We start from the raw sequence: 19,653 nt of genomic DNA, 5'->3' as shown, positions 1-19,653 counted from the left end.
TGCTGAGTTATCGTCCATTTTATGTTCAAGCATCCATGAAAAAAAGTGGGTTTTTCGAAAAATCAAAGTGTCATAAATAAAAAAAATAATTGAGATAAAAATCTAAAAATTTGGACTTTTAATTACCTTGAAGGGTACAATCGATGAGCCAAATTTCAAAGAAATACAAAAGGGTGAGGGAAAAAATTTCCCAAATTTTGGATCACTTGACATGGAATGACCCTTATCGTAACCGTATTGAGGCTCCTTAATCGCTCTATGACACTGGAGTGAATCATGTTGTATAACTCAACATATAGTCTGACTCGGGAAAGTTGACTTCCAATCCGCTGAATATTAAACGATTTTATTTGCTAAAATAGAGAGGAAGAAGACCGGTTTGCATTGCGATAGCTGTCATTGGAGTTGCGCCTTTCTAAGAATATTTCCTCTTTTAATACCAATATAAATGAGCGTATCTAAGGTCGAGCAAACAGTAAAGTACCAGAGTCACCAGCACTATAACAACCTAGAGTAAGTCGGGGTATCACACTTTGCCTGGTAAAACGCCCCAGTAATTTTGCTTCGAGATTCAGCAACAGAGTACGCCTATGTTGACTTTTTAAGAGCATTTGTGTATAAAGAAGTTTTACGCATACACTGCAGCCATTTTCAGCGAATTTTTAGATTTAATTACAGCTTTATAACAAAGTGAAGGGTAAGAGTGACATTTTTTTAAAATGTCACTCTTAACCTTTATTTATCATTTATTTATCATTTTGCTAGATTAAAATTGATTTTAATTTATCATTTCGTTGCTCATATTGTGATTTGTATTAATTTGCATTTATTTAGTTTGTTTTAAATGCTTTTTGCTTATTTCAACAAGTTTGGTGATGTTACCTCAAGTGACACATTAATATGTCCCAAAGACGTAATTTTGTTTTTATGCAATAAAAATTTTTTATCTTAGTTTTTGGTCATGATAAATTTTACACAGCACCTGGACCTACATTAAGAGAGGCAAGAGGTATTATCTTTTATTTTCTGTTATTTTTCTTTTACGTTTCTGCCTAGGTAGGGCGTGACACCTCGACATTTTGTTTATTATACATCTTATATTGATAAATCCTGGTGTCAAACAAAATCATGCAATCTAACCCAATAAAAGAGCGTATTAACTTGATAATCTATATAATAAAACTTCATAATTTGTACTATACTACAGCACACAATCTTGTCACCAAGAGCAGCAAATTACCGTTTATAAGTTTTTTGAAGGTTTGTACTAAATTATGTGGTCATTCTTAACACAGCAGCATAATAAAGTTCTTGACAATTTTTACCATTTAATATCACATAGCTGTATTGAATGTAAAAGCGTATTGATTACTTTAAATATCCTGCAAAACGCTATCACTCAATTCTTCTCAACATGAAAGCATAATTCAAGCTCCAGAATTTCATGATCATACCGCGCTTGATAACAAAACCTAGATGAACTTAAAAGCAAAATAATGTTTCTAATTCTTGATCATACTGCCCTAAATTACGCTATTTTGCTCAACAGAACAGCTCATCCACCTTGTTAAATTCATTGATGATGCTGCGTTATATAGCGTGTTCTTTGTCAGCAATGAATGCACGTTGCCAAAAAGGCTATCTGTGAAAAGCATCATCTAAATTTGTTGTCTCTTAGCCAAAAACTAGAGCCGCTATATAGATAGGCCGACGCATCTGCTTAAGTTTAGCCAGTTTGGATCGGATTCTTCATTGTTGCGCTACTAGGGTTACCACAACAAAGTTCCAAATTTCGCCAAGTTTGTCGAAAATAATATTTTACTTAGTAAACAATTCACGTGCCGCTAATGATTGCTCACAGTGAACAATCACCAAACGCGATAATTCGTAAGAAAAGACAACCTCCCAAACACGCGCTTCGATCCAAAATGGCTAATCTTAAGCTGATGCGTCGGCTCGTTTATATAGGGATCTTACCAAAAACAAGCTCATTTCTAACTCACAAATCGAACTAAAAATAATTCAATCGGTTTTAAGTTTTCCCATTACACGGTTTGTTCGCACAAATATACCTACCTATCTAGTTTATGCCCGTACAGATTTGTCCTCATCAGTCCATGTTACAGCTCCAAAAACTTTATGCCTCTCCTTTAATCTCTCTTCTCGCTTGCTTTCGGATATCTTTAATGGTATGGACAGCCTTTTACGGCTCCGAATAAAGAAAAAGCTATTTAATAGCTGAAAATATTCACCATTCATAGCTGATGAAACGACAGTTTAAACTTCTTCATAAAAGCGAATGAAAAGAACGCAGGGCAATATTTATGGCTCCCCATTTATGGGCGGAAAAATGAAAGTTTAACCAGGTGTGTTGAGTTTAAACAATTTGCTCACAAGATAGGGATAGGGCTCGGCGGAAAATTATCTGAAATTGAGCGAAATAAAATGGGAGGTTTCTTCGGGCTGTCGATATTTTTCGGAATTCGCGCTAAATTTCATTAGCGAAATTGAATCTTCGGAAGTGCCAAAAATAAAGATAAAGCAAACATATGAACTTTGTTTACGGTATGCATAAACGCATCAAACGAACTTCATTTTTCATGCAAAATGTATCAGGAAGTATTTCTAATACGTTTACTTTTCTCTATGATGTCTTTTCTTCATTTTTATGGCAGTCAATACTTTTTAAACGATCAAAATTACAAATAAAAAATAAGAATATGATTTCTAAAAAAGGTATGAAACAAAACAATTGATAGTACAATATTAATATCATTATTATTACTATTACTACTGTCATTATTATTACGTTATTACTGTTATTTTTATTACTATTATTATTGTCATTATTATCATTATTATTACTACAACAACTATAACTATTCAGAAAGTTACCGCCCTATAGCCAGGGCTAAGGCAGAAATACATGAAATACACCGCCAGCACAGTCGATTCCAGTCGAGAACTACAGTTTCGTGCTTATTAGCACTCATCAGCACGGTGTATTTCATGTATTTCTGACTAAACCCTGGCTATAGGGCGGTAACTTACTGAATATAACATGCCTGGCCATCAGTCTTCAAGTTGAACCGAACCATTGCTTCGGTCTCTCGTCTGGTTTGTGCTAATTGTATATTAGCTACCAGTTTGTTTGGCACTCTTGGCTTCCTTATGAGGTTTCCACCTCCAGCAGTCACTTCCTATGCCGGGCTGATGAGTGCTAATAAGCACGAAACTGCAGTCCTCGGCTGGAATTGACTGAACTGGTAGTGCATTTGAACTATTACTACTCTTTCTACTATTATTACTATTCCTGTTACTTTTATTACTACTATTATTCTATTGCTATTACTACAATTACTACTATTGTTATATTTATTATTATTTTGTTATTATTATTATTTTGTGAAATTAAAAAAGAAAAAGTAAGAGGGATAAAACTTCCTTTAATGCTTAAAAAAATGTTTTATGCCCTCATTTTTTTTTTCTTTTTGAGAGAGAGAGAGAGAGAGAGACATTTTTTGACATTTTTAACCGACTTCAAAAAGGAGGCGGTTATCAGTTCATACCGTATGTATGTTTTTTTTTTTTTTTGTTTGTCCACTCATAGCGTCTCACCTAGTGAACCGATTTTGATGATTCTTTTTTTAATGGATAGGGGATGGCTCAACTTAGGTCCCATTACTTTGTTTGACCATATTTGTTCTTTAGAAAAAAAGTTATGGGCAAAAAACAGTAAATTTTATGCAATTAAAATGATATTGTAGCGAAGTTCGCTTTTTTCATCCTGGATAACGGTGGCTCAGTGGTAGAATTCTCGCCTCCCACACCAGCGACCCGGGTTCAAATCCCGACTAGGATAAAGTGAGTTTTACTAAAATTTTGTTTCTACTGTTTCCCGTATTTTCTCGAATGTTCTATTAATTTCTGTATCTTTCCAAGTCTGGAAAGTTCCAGCACTTTCTCAAGTTGTATATAAGGAGATGTAACGTTCATTCGTGGTTCTGAATAAAGATCTCGAGTTGAGACTAACGAGTATTCGCTTCATTTGGCTTTCACATTGTCTTCGCTATCTTCATCTACGCGACAATATGAAACTCATTGTTATAAAAGTTTGGTGCCATATAACAGTAACATTAATAGTAATTGTAATGATGATTTTGAATAAAGGCTTTTCTAAAGCAATACAGTGATATAGAGCCGAACTTCTTACTAGGTAACTTCTTACTTTTACTGAAATATCTACATTTACACTAAAAAGAATGAAATAAAAAATTTTTGAAAAAAAAAATAGAACCGACTTCAAAATTGCTCTAAAAAGTGAAAAATAATTTTATTCTTGAAACACCATCGATAATACTTTTAAACATAATTTTTGAAGTTGGCGCAAAAACAAAAAGTAAAATCCATTGTAACCATGCTTCGTTCATATTTCTATCAAAAAATCATCCAAAGTTAGGAACGAAACAGTTATATCGTTACTCAAATATGCTGTCATCAATGCGTAATGCATGTGGTAGTGAAGAAACTGGACCTGGTAAAATTTATACTTGTAGTTGAGTTATGGCTGTGAATGATTTTATCGATCGTTTTTGCGCCAACTTCAAAAATTATGTTTAAAAGTATTATCGATGGTGTTTCAAGAATAAAATTATTTTTCACTTTTTAGAGCAATTTTGAAGTCGGTTCTATTTTTTTTTTTCAAAAATTTTTTTATTTCATTTTTCTTGAAAAATTTTGAGTATATTTTTTGAGAAATTAGCTTTTTCTTTATTTAGAAATTTTTTTCTTTATTAGAATATTTATAATCGAAAGGTTATTTAAAGGAAAATTTAACTTGTTAGATTAGTAGGAGAGATGTCGATTAAAATCACATAATAAGGTAATAAGACATTGTTTGCATTCGGATGCATATTCCTATTGTAACGGGATTGCTTTTAGTTGGAGATATGTCGATGAAAATCGTATAATAAGGCAATTAAGGAAATGGTTTACATTCTTATAAAATATTTGTGACGAGTTTGTTTACAGAATAACGTACTTCATAAATGACCTCTTAGCATGATTGCACATCTGGAGAACGGCTCGCTTAACGATTACGATTGTTGTTAACCCTTAGTTTTGGACCTACAGCAGTGTCTCATATATGTACGTTTTTATGTTTTTTTTAATATTTTTATTTTTATTTATTTTTTTTTAAAATGAAGTTGTTTCAACCAAGAGTTACATCTTTATTATAAATTTACTATGACCTTAGCGTTGATTATGCAATTTCTAATAATACACTGACGAAAATTGGACCTTTATTTGATAGTCACGTGACGGTGACGTAAGGATCCCTGTCACACGACGGTCGCGAAACATCAGTCGCAGCAGTAACTTCTGAATGTCTGCCTGCAGTGCCGTCACACATTGACGTTCCAGTTACGTCTTCGTAACGTCACTAAGTGACCGCTCACAAACTAAGTGCTGCCGTAACTTTGCAGTGAAGTCGTTGCATGTAACAAAAAGCATGTCAAAATGTGTCACAGTACGACTTTCGTAAGACATCACAATTCTGTCACTTGCGACTGTGACCATTGGGACTCGCAGAGACTCTCTGTAAGTGTGAAGTGGCATATTGTATTATCAGGAATAGTATTTGATGTTTTGTTTTTATGATGTACAGTAAAAATACTACACCGTAAAAAAAATCCGAAACGTTACTGGGTATTTCCGTGTTACGTTTCGGGATGGTAATGATTTTCATCCACTTCCTGGAAAAATCAAGTATCACTGTCAAAAATTTTCCTGAATTGCTACAAGTTGCATGAATGCAGACTTTTCGCTGTTGTGAAAAATATTTTCATCTCCCAGTTTAAAGATTAACTGTGTGTATTTATAAATCGTACCGGCTTCAGTTGAATTACGGCCCGTCCGTGCTAATTAAGCTCCCAAAGGAAGCGATGATGAACTACGTTGCTTTGCAAGAATTTGCCGGCGAGTAAAATTCTCGTTACTTACCAGCAATTCTGGCTTAGCTTTGGCCATGTTTGCAATAATGCTCTTGGAACTTCCTTGGTAAATCAGAAAGATGCCAAGCTAATATATTATACCTTCCTAAGTTTACTCTGAGACTCGACTGGCTTTTAACGGGACGATTTCTGAATTTTTCAGGAGGCTTCCAGGATATCATCAGAAAGGTTACTGAATGTTAGCGAAAAACGTTCCTGGATTTTGCAAAATATGTTACTGGCAGAAATTGGCCACATCAGCTGCCCATTATTTTCCAGGAACGTTTCTGAATCGTTTTTACAGTGTATGTAAAGGTTAAAAAAGGAATGGTCTTTGCACTGTAAAAACGATTCAGAAATGTTCCTGGAAAATAACGGGCAGCTGATGTGCCCAATATCTGCCAGTAAAATATCTTGCAAATTATAGGAACTTTTTCCGCTAAAATTCAGTAACCTTCCTGATATTATCCTGGAAGCCTCCTAAAAAATTCAGAAATCTTCCCGTTTAAAACCAGTCGTGTCCCTAGAAATAATATCTTGGCATCATTCTAATTTATCAAGGAAGTTAAAGGAAACATTGTTGCAAACATGGCCAAAGCTATGCGAGAATTGCAAGTAAGTAACGAGAATTTTACTTGCCTGCAAATCTTGCAAAGCAATGCAGTTCACACTTTTTCGCTCCCTTTGGGAGTTTAATTAGCATGGATGGGCCGTACTTGAAGTAAAGCCGATACACTTTATAAATACGCTCACTTAATCGTTAAACTGGGAGCTAAAACTATTTTTTACAACAATGAAAAGTCTGCATTCTTGCGACTTGTAGCAATTCAGGAAACTTTTTGTCAAGAATACTTAATATTTCCAGGAAGTGGATAAAAACCATTAAAATCCCGAAACGTGACACGGAAATACCCAGTAACGTTTCGGAATTTTTTTACAGTGTGGTTGGATAGAAGGCTAAATGCGTAGAAATTAATGTTTGTGGATGGCAATCAGGCTATGATTTAAGCTGGAGGCATACTTACATGTGTGGTGGTAGCTCGTACATGCAGCAGCGTTGGTAGGCGTGGATGACGTCCGTGGTGTACAGTGCCAGTTTCTTGTACGGATTCACAGATACCACCACGTTTCCGATGTACGTCTGCAAAACCAGATGTTCTTTCGTTAATTCGTTAATCACTTGAATTCACAGCATTCAGAAAGGCAAAACAATAATAAATATAAGAGAATAATAATAATAAAGTACCGTAAACCGGGGTTACTGACGGGGTAACTTTATAAAAATCTGTTTTTCATTTTTGAACCGTTCTGGCGGGCTTAATTTTACAATTGGCTACCCCCTGGTGGTCTGGGGGTTTCAAGAATCACGTTTCAGGGTGCGCTGACAACGCCAATTGATTGAAACAGTAAAATGGTTTTGGCAACACTGATTTATGTGGGGATGGGGTAACTTTATTACAAACCACCGAAACAGTCGTTTTAGATGGAGAAAACACGTTGTTACAAAGTAACCCCGGATGATGGGGTAACATTAATAAAAAAAATGACCCCCCCCCCCCCTTCCCTTCCTATTCAATATATCGAAAAATTTCTAACGGCAATTTAAAGCTGAGATGTTGAGCTATCGCTTGGTTCAAGAATTGCTGAAATATCTTGAAAAAAAGAGGGTGCTACAATACAAAATATGCGAAACTTGTATCAAAGTAACCCCGGTTTACGGTAACAAATGTACACACTACTTTTCTCTACATTACCACACCTTTTAGTGATGCGCCTTAGGTTTTACCGCTGTACGCAGTACTGGAATGCTAATAGTTATTAAACACAACACGGAAGGAAGTTGTATGTTGAGGCCACGACAAAGACTTTTTTTAAATATATATTTCATATCACTTGCTTGATTCCACCATTTTGTTCGCCTTTTCTTTTCGTTCATTTCATGCTTATTTCGATCGTTTTCATGCCTTAGGTATGACCATTACAAGAAATCACCTGAAGTGATCTTTCAGCATAATTTAAAATTTTCAAAGTAAGAATTTTTTTCAAAGACACGTTTAATTTCGCTAAAATACTAGTAAAGTGTACTTACTAGTGATGTTCCGGATATCCGTATCCGTATCCGCGGATATCCGAGGGAAAATAAAGATCTATATCCGTATCCGTATCCGTTACTTTTCGACGGATCTTAAACGGATCATTTCTGTTCTAAAAATCTTTAAATATTTGAATACAAGACTCTTAATTTCGTTTGAATTAGGTTTTATTCCCTATTTAAATTATAAGGTATCATTTCAGAAGCCAATCTGTACCCACCCCCTTCCTTGTTGCAAAAAGGAAGGGGAAATAAGTTTTAAAAGTGTATATCAGTGTCTTTTTGTCGCATCGTAGCTCCTAAACAGATGAACCGATTTTGATAGTTCATTTTTCGTTCAAAAGGTGACTTGATCGAAAGTATGTTCTTAGCTTAGAATCGTTTTTGTAGAACTTTATTTACCGGAGATATTAATTAAAAACCGATTTAACGTTTTCCACGATTATGGTAGTAAAAATTTACCCGTACGTTAAAAATGTTGGCCCTAATTGAGAGAACGAAGTTTTCTGCGTTTGATATTTATTTGAAACTTCCAGCTTATGTACAGTAGGAGCTATAATCTTGTTACGTAAATTTTAAGTGCAATTCTAAGCTTTTATACGCGTGATTAGTAGTGATTTCATAGTCGGAAGAGAAGGAGAAAAAGCTCAATGATTTAAAATTTTTACCTGCTGTCAGCTCATGTTTGTTTACAAATGTGTGTTCTGACCCGCGAAATTCATTTTAATATGAGTTCGGCTCTCTGGGACATGTTTTGTTTTTTTAATTTTTAATTTAATATTAGTTTTTGTTATTGAATTGGGGTTTCTGTTATTCTTCATTTTTGTTTTTCTCGGCATCCTTCAAAAAAAGTGAGACTAAATTCTCTATTTACTGTTTGTAAAGCTGTTCCCGGCTCTGTATTTCGTCGATCGGAGAAGTTCGATGGAATGGGTCAGCGCTGCATTTATGCTGAAATAAAATGTGAAAAAATATTTCTAGCCTGTCCAGTAGCAGCTTTACACTCTTGCTCCTGTATCCTACATCTACCGAGTAAGCTAGAAATAATTTTTCACATTCCATCTAAACATTAATGCAGCGCTGACCCATTCCTTCCAACTCTCCCTCAATTTTAACGGAGATTTCTTTAAAGAGTAAATCGCAGTCTTGATTATATTTTTGCCGCAGTTGACATTTTTTGAAAAAACTGCCATTATTCTGACGGGAATACCTTCCGTAACAAGTTTTACACTTGGATAATTGAATTGGGAAAAAAATATTTTGAGATCCGTATCCGTATCCGCGGATCTTGACACTAATGATCCGGATCCGTATCCGTATCCGCGAATCTACTTTTTTAACGATCCAGCACATCACTAGTACTACTTACTCCGTCACAGCGTTATACGTGAGTTTAAATTTAAGCAAACTTATCAATGGCGAATGATTAGTTTGTCTTCATATAAACAAAATTTCTATTTGTATACGTATAGTAATATTATATTAGATCTATACCTATGCTATACAGCGGAATTAAGAATTAGCGCCGACGATGACGAACTGGTTAGCCAATATTTTTAAAAAATCAGTTTTTTTTTTTTTTTTTTTGATTTTGAGAAAATTTTTAAAAGATGCAATCAGGTCTGAAGTTTTCCCAAGTAAACGCAACCTTAAATTACTAAAAATAAAAGAGGAAAATCGCGCGTTTTATTTCTTTACCTAACACAGAAAGTGCAAAAACATATTTGAAATTCAAGCAAAAACATTAAAGCACATGTTTTGCTTTATTATTAGTACTGATGAATGTTCAAGCCATTCACATTATCTCAAATACCAAGATTTAGTGTCTTATGCAAGTTTGAGACATTGCATTAATTGTATTAAATTTCAAAAAAAAAAAAAAAAAGAATGACACTAATTGTTTTAAATTGGTTTGCAATCATTCGTAAAGTTCCTATTCCTATTCCTATTCAGAGTCACAACTGACTACAACTGTATTTATGTCGAGGACTGCATACTAAGTGAGTTGCCTCCATTATTTTATATACCGATAGATGGCAGCACCATCACCGGGTCGAACAGTTAATGAGAATTTAGAACTAGTCCAGGAGCTAATAGCTACCTGGTGCTAGCACCCCCAGAGGTATCGTTTCACTTGGAGGACATTGAGACCACGAGCATATTTAACGTCGCCCAGTCCCCTTTAATGACGACGGTGGGTCTTCGACCATCGAGGTTCGAACCCAGGACCCTCCGCCACCGAATCCGACACTCTACCGATCGGGCTACCACGGCCCCATTCGTGAAGTTGCAAATAAATGACGAAGTGAATAAGAAACACACACTTAAACAGTACAGCTCCGTAATATCACACTTCTGTATACCGCTGGTGTCATCATATCCCCCGATATTTTAAGAAACGGAGAAATCTTCTTTTCTTTAATTCATAATTCTCTGTTGTTTCGCACGTACAACTTCTTTTATGGTCGATATCTACTTCTGCAACCCATTCCAAGCTCTTTATGTTCTAAAAAAAATAGAGTACCTATCCTCCAGTATGAGTTTAAATCATATTTAAGCAAAGATAAGTATTTACCTTTGTGCTGAAAAGTAAAGTAAGAAATAACAAAGTCAGAAAGAACAAATTGCAGATTACTGCAGACACGTGTTTCGGCGTTACGAGGAACGCCTTTTTCAATGCAAAAAGAAATGAGCTTATGGATGAAAAGACATCATCTATAAGCTCATTCATTTTTTCCATTGGAAAAGGCGTTCCTTGCAACGCCGAAACACGTTTCTGGAGTAATATGCAATTTGTGCTTTTTGACGTAGTTATTTCTTACTTTACATATTTATGCTGAAATAACAGGTTTTTAGAGCTCTTCCAACATTACTCAAAACTCTGTTTAAACCTCGTAATGGGGCCGTGGTAGCCCGATCGGTAGAGTGTCGGATTCGGGGCCGGAGGGTCCTGAGTTCGAACCTCGATGGTCGAAGACCCACCGTCGTCATTAAAGGGGACTGGGCGACGTTAAATATGCTCGTGGTCTCAATGTCCTCCAAGTGAAACGATACCTCTGGGGGTGCTAGCACCAGGTAGCTACTAGCTCCTGGACTAGTTCTAAATTCTCATTAACTGTTCGATCCGGTGATGGTGCTGCCATCTATCGGTATATAAAATAATGGAGGCAAGGCACTTAGTATGCAGTCCTCGACATAAATACAGTTGTAGTCAGTTGTGACTCTGAATAGGAATAATAGGAAACCTCGTAATAACTCTTGACGAAAACTCACAATACCGTAAAAAATAATCTTTTAAATAATGATGCGCACCATAAAAGCTCATTATAGAAATGGTATCTCCTCAAAAAAGAATAAAAACCATCAAAAACTTCGAATACATTCTCTCTAACTCTATCAACATTCTGGAAAAACTATGAAAATTCCAACCATAACCTCGATCTATAGATAGGTAGCTACTGGCCATAACATTTGCTGAAAATCGTGGAAACAGATGGGGCCACATATTTTATTTTTGCACATGAGCGTTTGGCGCTCTAGCCCTGTTTGTGACAATCGTGCGATACTGTAGAATTTCCTCCCTTCCCCCATCTTATACAACATATTACCAGTTTATTCGATTATCAGTATGTACGATGTGCAACAGATTGAATGTCATTAAAGCATTTTTTATCATGCCCTAGATCGCAATAATTTGAATAATTCATACAGTCGACGTACGTTATAACGACTCCTTTCGTCCGTACAGAATCGGTCGCTATATCGCAAGTGTACAAGATAGTGTTTATTTTTTAGACTTTAAAAAAAAATTAGCACAGCTTCGGTAAGTTATACTTCATTTTAAAACAGAATGTAAAACTAACAAAATAGTAAATATAATGGAGTCGTTTCCAAAAATTTAAAAATATTTTTTTCTGAAAGAGCATGCTTAAAAACAAAGAATGTGACCATTTTTTAAATAATTTCCTTCAGTTTCATATTTTTAAAAAATTACTTAAATCGGTGCTCTTTTATCGTTTAACGCTTCTGCCGATGACATCACAAATGATGAAATGCCATCCAGTGTTGCCATTCACGGTCCAAAATATTTAATTCGCATCATTACTCACGTGTATCGTGTACTGGCAACGATATGGTTGATAGCAAGCGTAGAGCGCAATTTTAATTCGCTGCTTGATTATCATAACGTGGAAACGTAGTAGAAAAATGCGGCAAAGTGCATCATTTGTGACGTCATAAAGACCACGTCTTGTTTGAAGAATCGGACATTAAAAAAAATTAATTGAAAAATAACTGTTGTGAAAATGAAAGTATTTTCTGGGTCCATGTTTTTTTTTTTTTTTTTTTTTTGCTCATTCTATCCTTTTCAATGACTAAAAGTAGTACTTTTGACTGGAGGAAACCACCCCATTGTGGATACAAAATAATTAATCACGAAATAAATTTAAATTAGCTTTAAAGCAATACATTTGGCGGAAAAAAAATAATGTGTCCAGCGTTTGTGCACGTTTCTCAACAATTATTTGACTTTTTCCTCATGAAAAAACTCTTTTCAATGAAAATATGTTACCTTCAGAAACTTGAAATTGCTAAAAATTTGTTTAAAAATACATAGTCTAGAAAATTACTATTAATTTGAAACTTAATTTCGGACCCTATATCGGAATGAAAGATTCCGTTTGGACGTTCCAATGGACGTTAAAATGACATTGCATCAATGCGATAGCAAACGGGACTTAATGCATCTGTCGCTAAAACGGAAGTGTCGCAGTAACAGGAGGTAGTTCTAAAGTGCGTTGACTATAGTAGTTTCACTTATCTTATAATGAAAAGTAAAAAAAGAAAATATCTACATTAAATTACATACGTAAACATTGGTGTACTAAAGGTTCAAAAAAAATTATAACTTTAATTTTTTTACTCGATTTGATTTTGAATAATCTGAAGAATAGATTCGTACACGGGTCAAAAAAGTACTTCTATAATGAGAAAAAAAAACCTTTATGTTCAACTATAAAATGTGAAAGTGTCTGGATATTTTCTGTTTCTGTTTTTTGTAGGCAAACGAAAATACTTTGAAATCAAAAAGAAAAACTATGGTATTTTATTTTTTCGTAATCTTTTTTCTCCTCTTCTTTCTTTTATTCATAGGCTACAAAAGATAATTTTAGAATTTCTACGTTTTTCAGAAAATTTATGTTAATGAAAAGGCTAAAAAACAATTTAATATTTAATTTGAAGTTTCTCCGATATTTGTAAAGATAAAATTATCGTACAAGTTAAAACCTAAAAAAAAATCACCAAGTTCTAAAAATTAACAGCAAGAAATTCTAATTTGCATTGAATTTTAAAAAGAAAAATTTTAACTAGCAGTTATTAGAAAACAAATGGCCGCTAATGCAAATACGTGTTGTAAACTAAGAAATATTTTAAAGTCATGAAGCTCACTTACTTTTTACCAGAAAAAAAAACTCCCAAAAGGTAATCCCATAGACTAATAATAAGAGTAGACCGAGCTATGGCAGCCCTTTTGCTGCTCATAAACCAAACCATGTGACTGGTGGATATCCTAGCAACAGCGGGCGTTGATTGTAGCAGGCGATCAACGCGAGCGAGAAATAAAATAAATAGAATTGATGAAACACGGAAGAATGATCTTTTATGGAGTCTGATTTGTAAATTTGTTATTCTAAGTTGTAAATATTTTGTTAATCTAGTGAGTTTTTCGTTTAGATAGTATTGTGCATTTTCTTTATTCAATTTTAATAACTCTCTAAGCAATTAAAGATGCAAGCGCCCAAAAAGAATCGGCTAACGGTAAGATTTTTACCTACAATTTCAATTTAAGATACCGATTAGTACATTTTTGCATTAACGCAAAACGTTTACGCCATTACGTTTACGCCAACGCTGATGTAGTAGTTCCGAATGGAATTAAAGTTACTGAAAACTGCAATCAAAAACTAATTACTAATGTCAAAATAATGCATAACTAAAAGATAAACAGTTAAATCATCTCTGCACCTGGAAAAAAATTATAATAAAAACACATTACGTCTTAAAATACATGCCGAGTGTCAAACTATAGATAATCCTGCCAGCTGGCAACCATGCCGCCAAAGTTTACGCCGAGCCTTCCACCAGTCACATGATGTATCCATAATTTTTTCATCAGCAAGTCTGGGGAAGCTCGGTCTACTCTTATTATTAGTCTATGGGTAATCCATAACATCCATAGTGAACATGGCACGGAACTGCCAGAACATGTTCACAAAATATAAAATGAAAAACAAACAGACGATTACTTAAGAAATATGACTATGGAATAATTCTATTTCGTTTTTTGAAGTTTAATTTTTTCCTTTTTAAAAATTTTGTTTTTAGACAATATTTTTCAGACTGTTAGTTGGTGTCTGTTCATCTCTATTCGCAGTTCTAAAGCTTAGATGCGCCACATACCGGTGACTGAAAAAATTATCCAAAGAGGTAAAACATTGCAATTTTAAGTGGATAAGGCAAATGTCTCATTGGGCAGGTGCAAGTGGCTCTGTCTTTGTTTTATCTCTTTCAGTAGCCATTGGTTAGAGATTGCAGCGCCTCCTATAGTTCATTTGAATGACGAATTTAAAGGCAGTCGATTTAAAAATTCTACTTTGGATAATGCATAAAGATTTTCCTGTAGTTTTTTTTTTTTTTTTTTACTGTGCCGCATTACTGCCGTTAAATCACATTTGGCAAATATTTTCCTTATTCCGCAGTCATGTTATAACGGGAAGCAAAACACGTCTCCCAATCCACTCAGTACAATGCGGTTTTTCTGTAAACGAATAACTGATAATTTTAACGTATTGCGTAAAATATCAATGGTAAGTTTTAAAACTTTCATTAAACTCTCAAGGTAGTTTTACTCGCTCAAGAAAAAGAGACTTGGTTGCACAATGTTAAAAAAAAAATGTTAAATAAGAAAAAGGCTATGCTGCAGAAACAATGTGACTTTTTTCCGATACTTAAACACAATTACGAGAAATGGACTTAGTTCTGACGCTAAAAGGTGAAACAAATTCGATAATTCCATCATTTTAGGATTTCAAAAAAAAAAAAAAAAATCCAAATAACGAATGAAAATAACAAATAAGGAAAACGAACTGCTATAAACGGGAGGAGCATTTTTACATGTCTGTGGTATAAATTAAGTCAAAGTAATAGAGCGCAGAATATGACACAATCCGAGGTATTCGATTTTTCATACCCCCTCTTTTCCTTTCTCTTTTGGAATTAATGAGACAAAACTCATAGGCATTCGTAAGTTTCATACTCGCTAAATTAACTCATAAATTTAAAAACATCCTCCGAGCCAAGAAGTTTTTCAATTATTTTTGTTCGCACAGAAGCCTCGCGTCCAATTATAAATAAGAATAAATGACCAAAGCGCCCCCTCACAATCGTAAATAAAAACAGTCGAGATTTTTAGCTTCCGAAGTTAGAGAGATTAAAAGACTTCGGCAGAACTGTTTTATTCCTTTTTTTTTCCTTTCTTCCAATTATGTCGTGTGTCGTTTTATCTCTATTTGGAGGAAAATGAAATGAAAGACAATTGATTTAAATTGCTGACGCAGGCGATCGCGTTTGAATAAAGTGATAATATCGTTATTGCTTCGGTAGGCTTGAATATAGTAAAACATATACCTCATGAGTTTGCAACAGCAGCAAAAAAAAAAAAAAAAAAAATAAAAATAATTTGAATTTTGACATTTTGAATTCAAATTATGTTTTTCGCAATCACGAGGTGTGCAGGCATGAATGTGTGGTAGTTGTGTGTATGTGTTTGTGTATGTGTGTGTGCGTGTGTGTGTGTATGTGTGTATATCTGCGTGTGCGTGTGTAGTTGTGTATGTATGCGCGTGTGTGTAGGACATGGATGCAACCTGGAGACGGCTTTCGCTATAGGAGCAGCATCTGGAGGACCCGGTCGACGGTGACGGTGCGGAGGGTGGCGGTGGGAAAATAAAATGATAGGACATCAAAACAGTCAAATGAAAGCAATAAGCAATCGTGATTGCTCAAAAAACAATAATAGTTATACGTAAAGTAAACTTCGTTTTCCTTTCTTTCTTTTCTTTTCCGACTATCATTGGAATTAAACTTTTTTAAGCACATTGCTTTAAGCATTTTGCTTTTCAGAGATTTTTCATGTATTTAAAATTTCGAAAAAAAAAAAAAGATCCCAACTGAGGTGAAGTTTGGGGAGGTGCAGGAACCACATGAGCTGACAGAGTGGTGTAGTGGTTTGAACGCAGGTACGAACCTGGATCCAGTCGGTAAATCAGATGGTCAAGATGCCAAAAATCGACAGCATCCATACTCTTCTGATTTGAGTTCTCTCGACAAAGTTAAATTTCCTGTGCAGTTTCGCATAGAATAGAACATAGGTGCCTCCATCTGGTGGAGAAACTGGGCACCAAATTTCACGTGGTAGTGGCTTCCGCTGATAATGGTGCTCCATGAAAGAATAGATGCTTAATCGGGGAACCGCACTAGATCTGAAGAAGGTAGTGCTTTTAACATAGACTAATAATAAGAGTAGACCGAGCTTTCCCAGACTTGCTGATGAAAAAATTGGTTCATGGATACATCATGTGACTGGTGGAAGGCTTGGCAAAAACTTTGGCAGCATGGTTGCTAGATTGCAACATTATGTATAGTTTGGCACTCGACATGTATTCTAAGACGTAATGTGTTTTCATTATAATTTTTTTCCAGGTGCAGAGATTGAACTGTTTTTCTTTTAGTTATGCATTATTTTGACATTAGTAATTAGTTTTAGATCACAGTTTTCAGTAACTTTTATTTCATTTGGAACTGCTACGTCAACGTTGGCGTGAACGTAATGGCGTAAACGTTTTGCGTTAACGCAAAAATGTACTAATCGGTATCTTAAATTGAAATTGTAAGTAAAAATCTTACATTTTGCCCATTCTTTTTGGGCGCTTGCATCTTTAATTGCTTAGAGAGTTATTGAAATTTACTGAAGAAAATGCACAGTACTATCTAAACAAAAGCTCACTATATTAACAAAATATTTACAACTTCGAATAACAAATTTACAAATCGGACTCCATAAATATTCCGCGTTCCATCAATTCTATTTATTTTATTTCTCGCGGTAGTTGATCGTCTGATACGATCAACGCCCGCTGTTGCTAGGATATCCACTAGTCACATGGTTTGGTTCATGAGCAGCAAAGGGTTGCCACAGCTCGGTCTATTCTTATTATTAGTCTATGGCTTTTAACGCAGCCCCATCAGGACAAAAAGGAACCATGTGACACGGTATCAAAAATTGAGATAATGGTAACAGAAAGGATTGCTTTGTAATTTTCGACGCAATACATGTACATTCACATCCGATACTATTACATTAAATCCAGATATAGAGCACTCCGTCGATTGGCTCGGTAAAGTCCTCGAGAAATATTGAAGTTATGGGATAGACAACAAAAGGTTGACTTTTAACCACTATGTGGAAATGTCTTTCCTTAAGTATTGCATACAAAGAGAGGTTGTGCTCTTAATATTATTGTATTACCTTCACAAAGTAGGAAGTACTTCTAAACGGCATTTTTATCACTTTTAAGAAGGGAAATGTGGGGCAAACAGAAAGAGCGGAGCAAAGTGAAATGGTGAAATAATTATTCTGCTTTTTGCACCACCTATCTGATAATGTTTTAACTATTTAGTAACACTTGAAGTCTATTCCAGCCGGGGGAAAAATACCAACAGAAATTACAGCATACGATAATACAGGCAATTAAAAAAAAAATGATCCTCATATTTTAACATTTTGTAGCAAGTCAAAAATTATTATCTTCTTTACTAATAATAAAGCTGAAAGTCTTTCTGTCTGTCAGGATCTCTGTGACGCGCATAGCGCCTAGACCGTTCGGCCGATTTTCACGAAATTTGGCACAAAGTTAGCTTGTAGCATGGAGGTGTGCACCTCGAAGCGATTTTTTGAAAATTCGATGTGGTTCTTTTTCTTTTCCAATTTTAAGAACAAAATTATCATAAGATGGACGAGTAAATTACGAAATTATCATAACGCGGAACCGTAACATGGGCACAAGCCAATTGGCGAGATACGAAATCATCATAACGTGGAACCGTAACATGGGTACAAGCCAACTGGCAAGAAAATTCACCGTACATTATTTGTAAATATACAGGCAAACCAAAAGATCTTTTAATTTTTCTATTACGGGCAAAGCCGTGCGGGAACCACTAGTTACTGATAATAAAACTGAAAGTCCTTCTGTCTGTCAGGATATCTGTAACGCGCATAGCGCCTAAACCGTTCGACAGATTTTCATGAAATTAAGCACAAAGTTAGTTTGTAGCATGGGGGTGTGCACCTCGAAGCGATTTTTCGAAAATTCGATGTGGATTTTTTTCTATTCCCATTTTAAGAACAAAAATTATCATAAGGTGGACGAGTTAATTACGAAATTATCATAACGTGGAACCGTAACATGGGCACAAGCCAATTGGCAAGAAAATTCACCATACTTTGTAAATATACAGGCGAACCTTTTAATTTTCTATTACGGGCAAAGCCGTGCGGGTACCACTAGTTGTTATTATAAAATGATAACGTTCTTGTTATTACCATTTTGAATCTTATTTCAGATCTTTTAATACTCATTGCAGTACTTATATAGTTAATATTAAGGATATTTGTACTTTAAATATTTTGTACAACTATTCAAGTACATGCGGGGCAAAGGGGGTGGGATAAAGTGAAATAGTTTATTTCCTTTACTCGCTCAATAATTTACTAAATCCCTTACGTATTCATTTGTTAATTAATTCTTTTGCATTACCTCATTTCGTATTTCACTTATTTATTCATTCATTCGCTTATTTTCTTATTCATTTACTCTTCCATTTGTTTTGTTTTTTCCTATACATATATTAATTAATTTATTAATTTTATTATTCATTTATTGTTTACTAGTGGTACCCGCACGGCTTTGCCCGTAATAGAAAAATTAAAAGGTCTTTTGGTTCGCTGTATATTTACAAATAATATATGGTGAATTTTCTCGCGATTGGCTTGTACCCATGTTACGGTTCCACGTTATGAAAATTTCGTAATTTATTCGTCCATCTAAGGACAGTTTTGTTTTTAAAGTTGGAATAGAAAAAGAACCACATCGAATTTTCGAAAAATCGTTTCGAGGTGCACACCCCCATGCTACAAACTAACTTTGTGCCAAATTTCATGAAAATCGGCCGAACGGTCTAGGCGCTATGCGCGTCACAGAGATCCTGACAGACAGAAAGACTTTCAGCTTTATTATTAGTAACTAGTGGCACCCACACGGCTTCGCCCGTAATAGAAAAATTAAAGGTATTTTGGTTCGCTTGTATATTTACAAATAATGTATGGTGAATTTTCTCACCCATTGGCTTGTACCGACGTTACGGTTCCACGTTATGATAATTTCGTATCTCGCCAATTGGCTTGTGCCCATGTTACGGTTCCACGTTATGATAATTTCGTAATTTACT

General features: G+C 34.9%; 1 protein-coding gene across 1 annotated transcript in view; it reads right to left on the bottom strand.

Moving 5' to 3' along the window:
* The window catches only part of LOC129235127 (unconventional myosin-Ia-like), a 343,494-nt gene that overhangs the window by 157,435 nt on the left and 166,406 nt on the right, over window positions 1-19,653 (bottom strand). Inside the window, exon 4 of the mRNA XM_054868818.1 lies at window positions 7,019-7,134. Within this exon, the coding sequence (XP_054724793.1) occupies window positions 7,019-7,134 (116 nt within the window). The remainder of the gene's footprint in view (window positions 1-7,018; window positions 7,135-19,653) is intronic.

Source organism: Uloborus diversus, chromosome 2, assembly GCF_026930045.1.
Source record: "Uloborus diversus isolate 005 chromosome 2, Udiv.v.3.1, whole genome shotgun sequence".
Lineage (NCBI taxonomy): Eukaryota > Metazoa > Arthropoda > Arachnida > Araneae > Uloboridae > Uloborus > Uloborus diversus.
The sequence above is the reverse complement of the archived record's forward strand: the minus strand, read 5'-3'. Positions and strand labels throughout refer to the sequence as shown.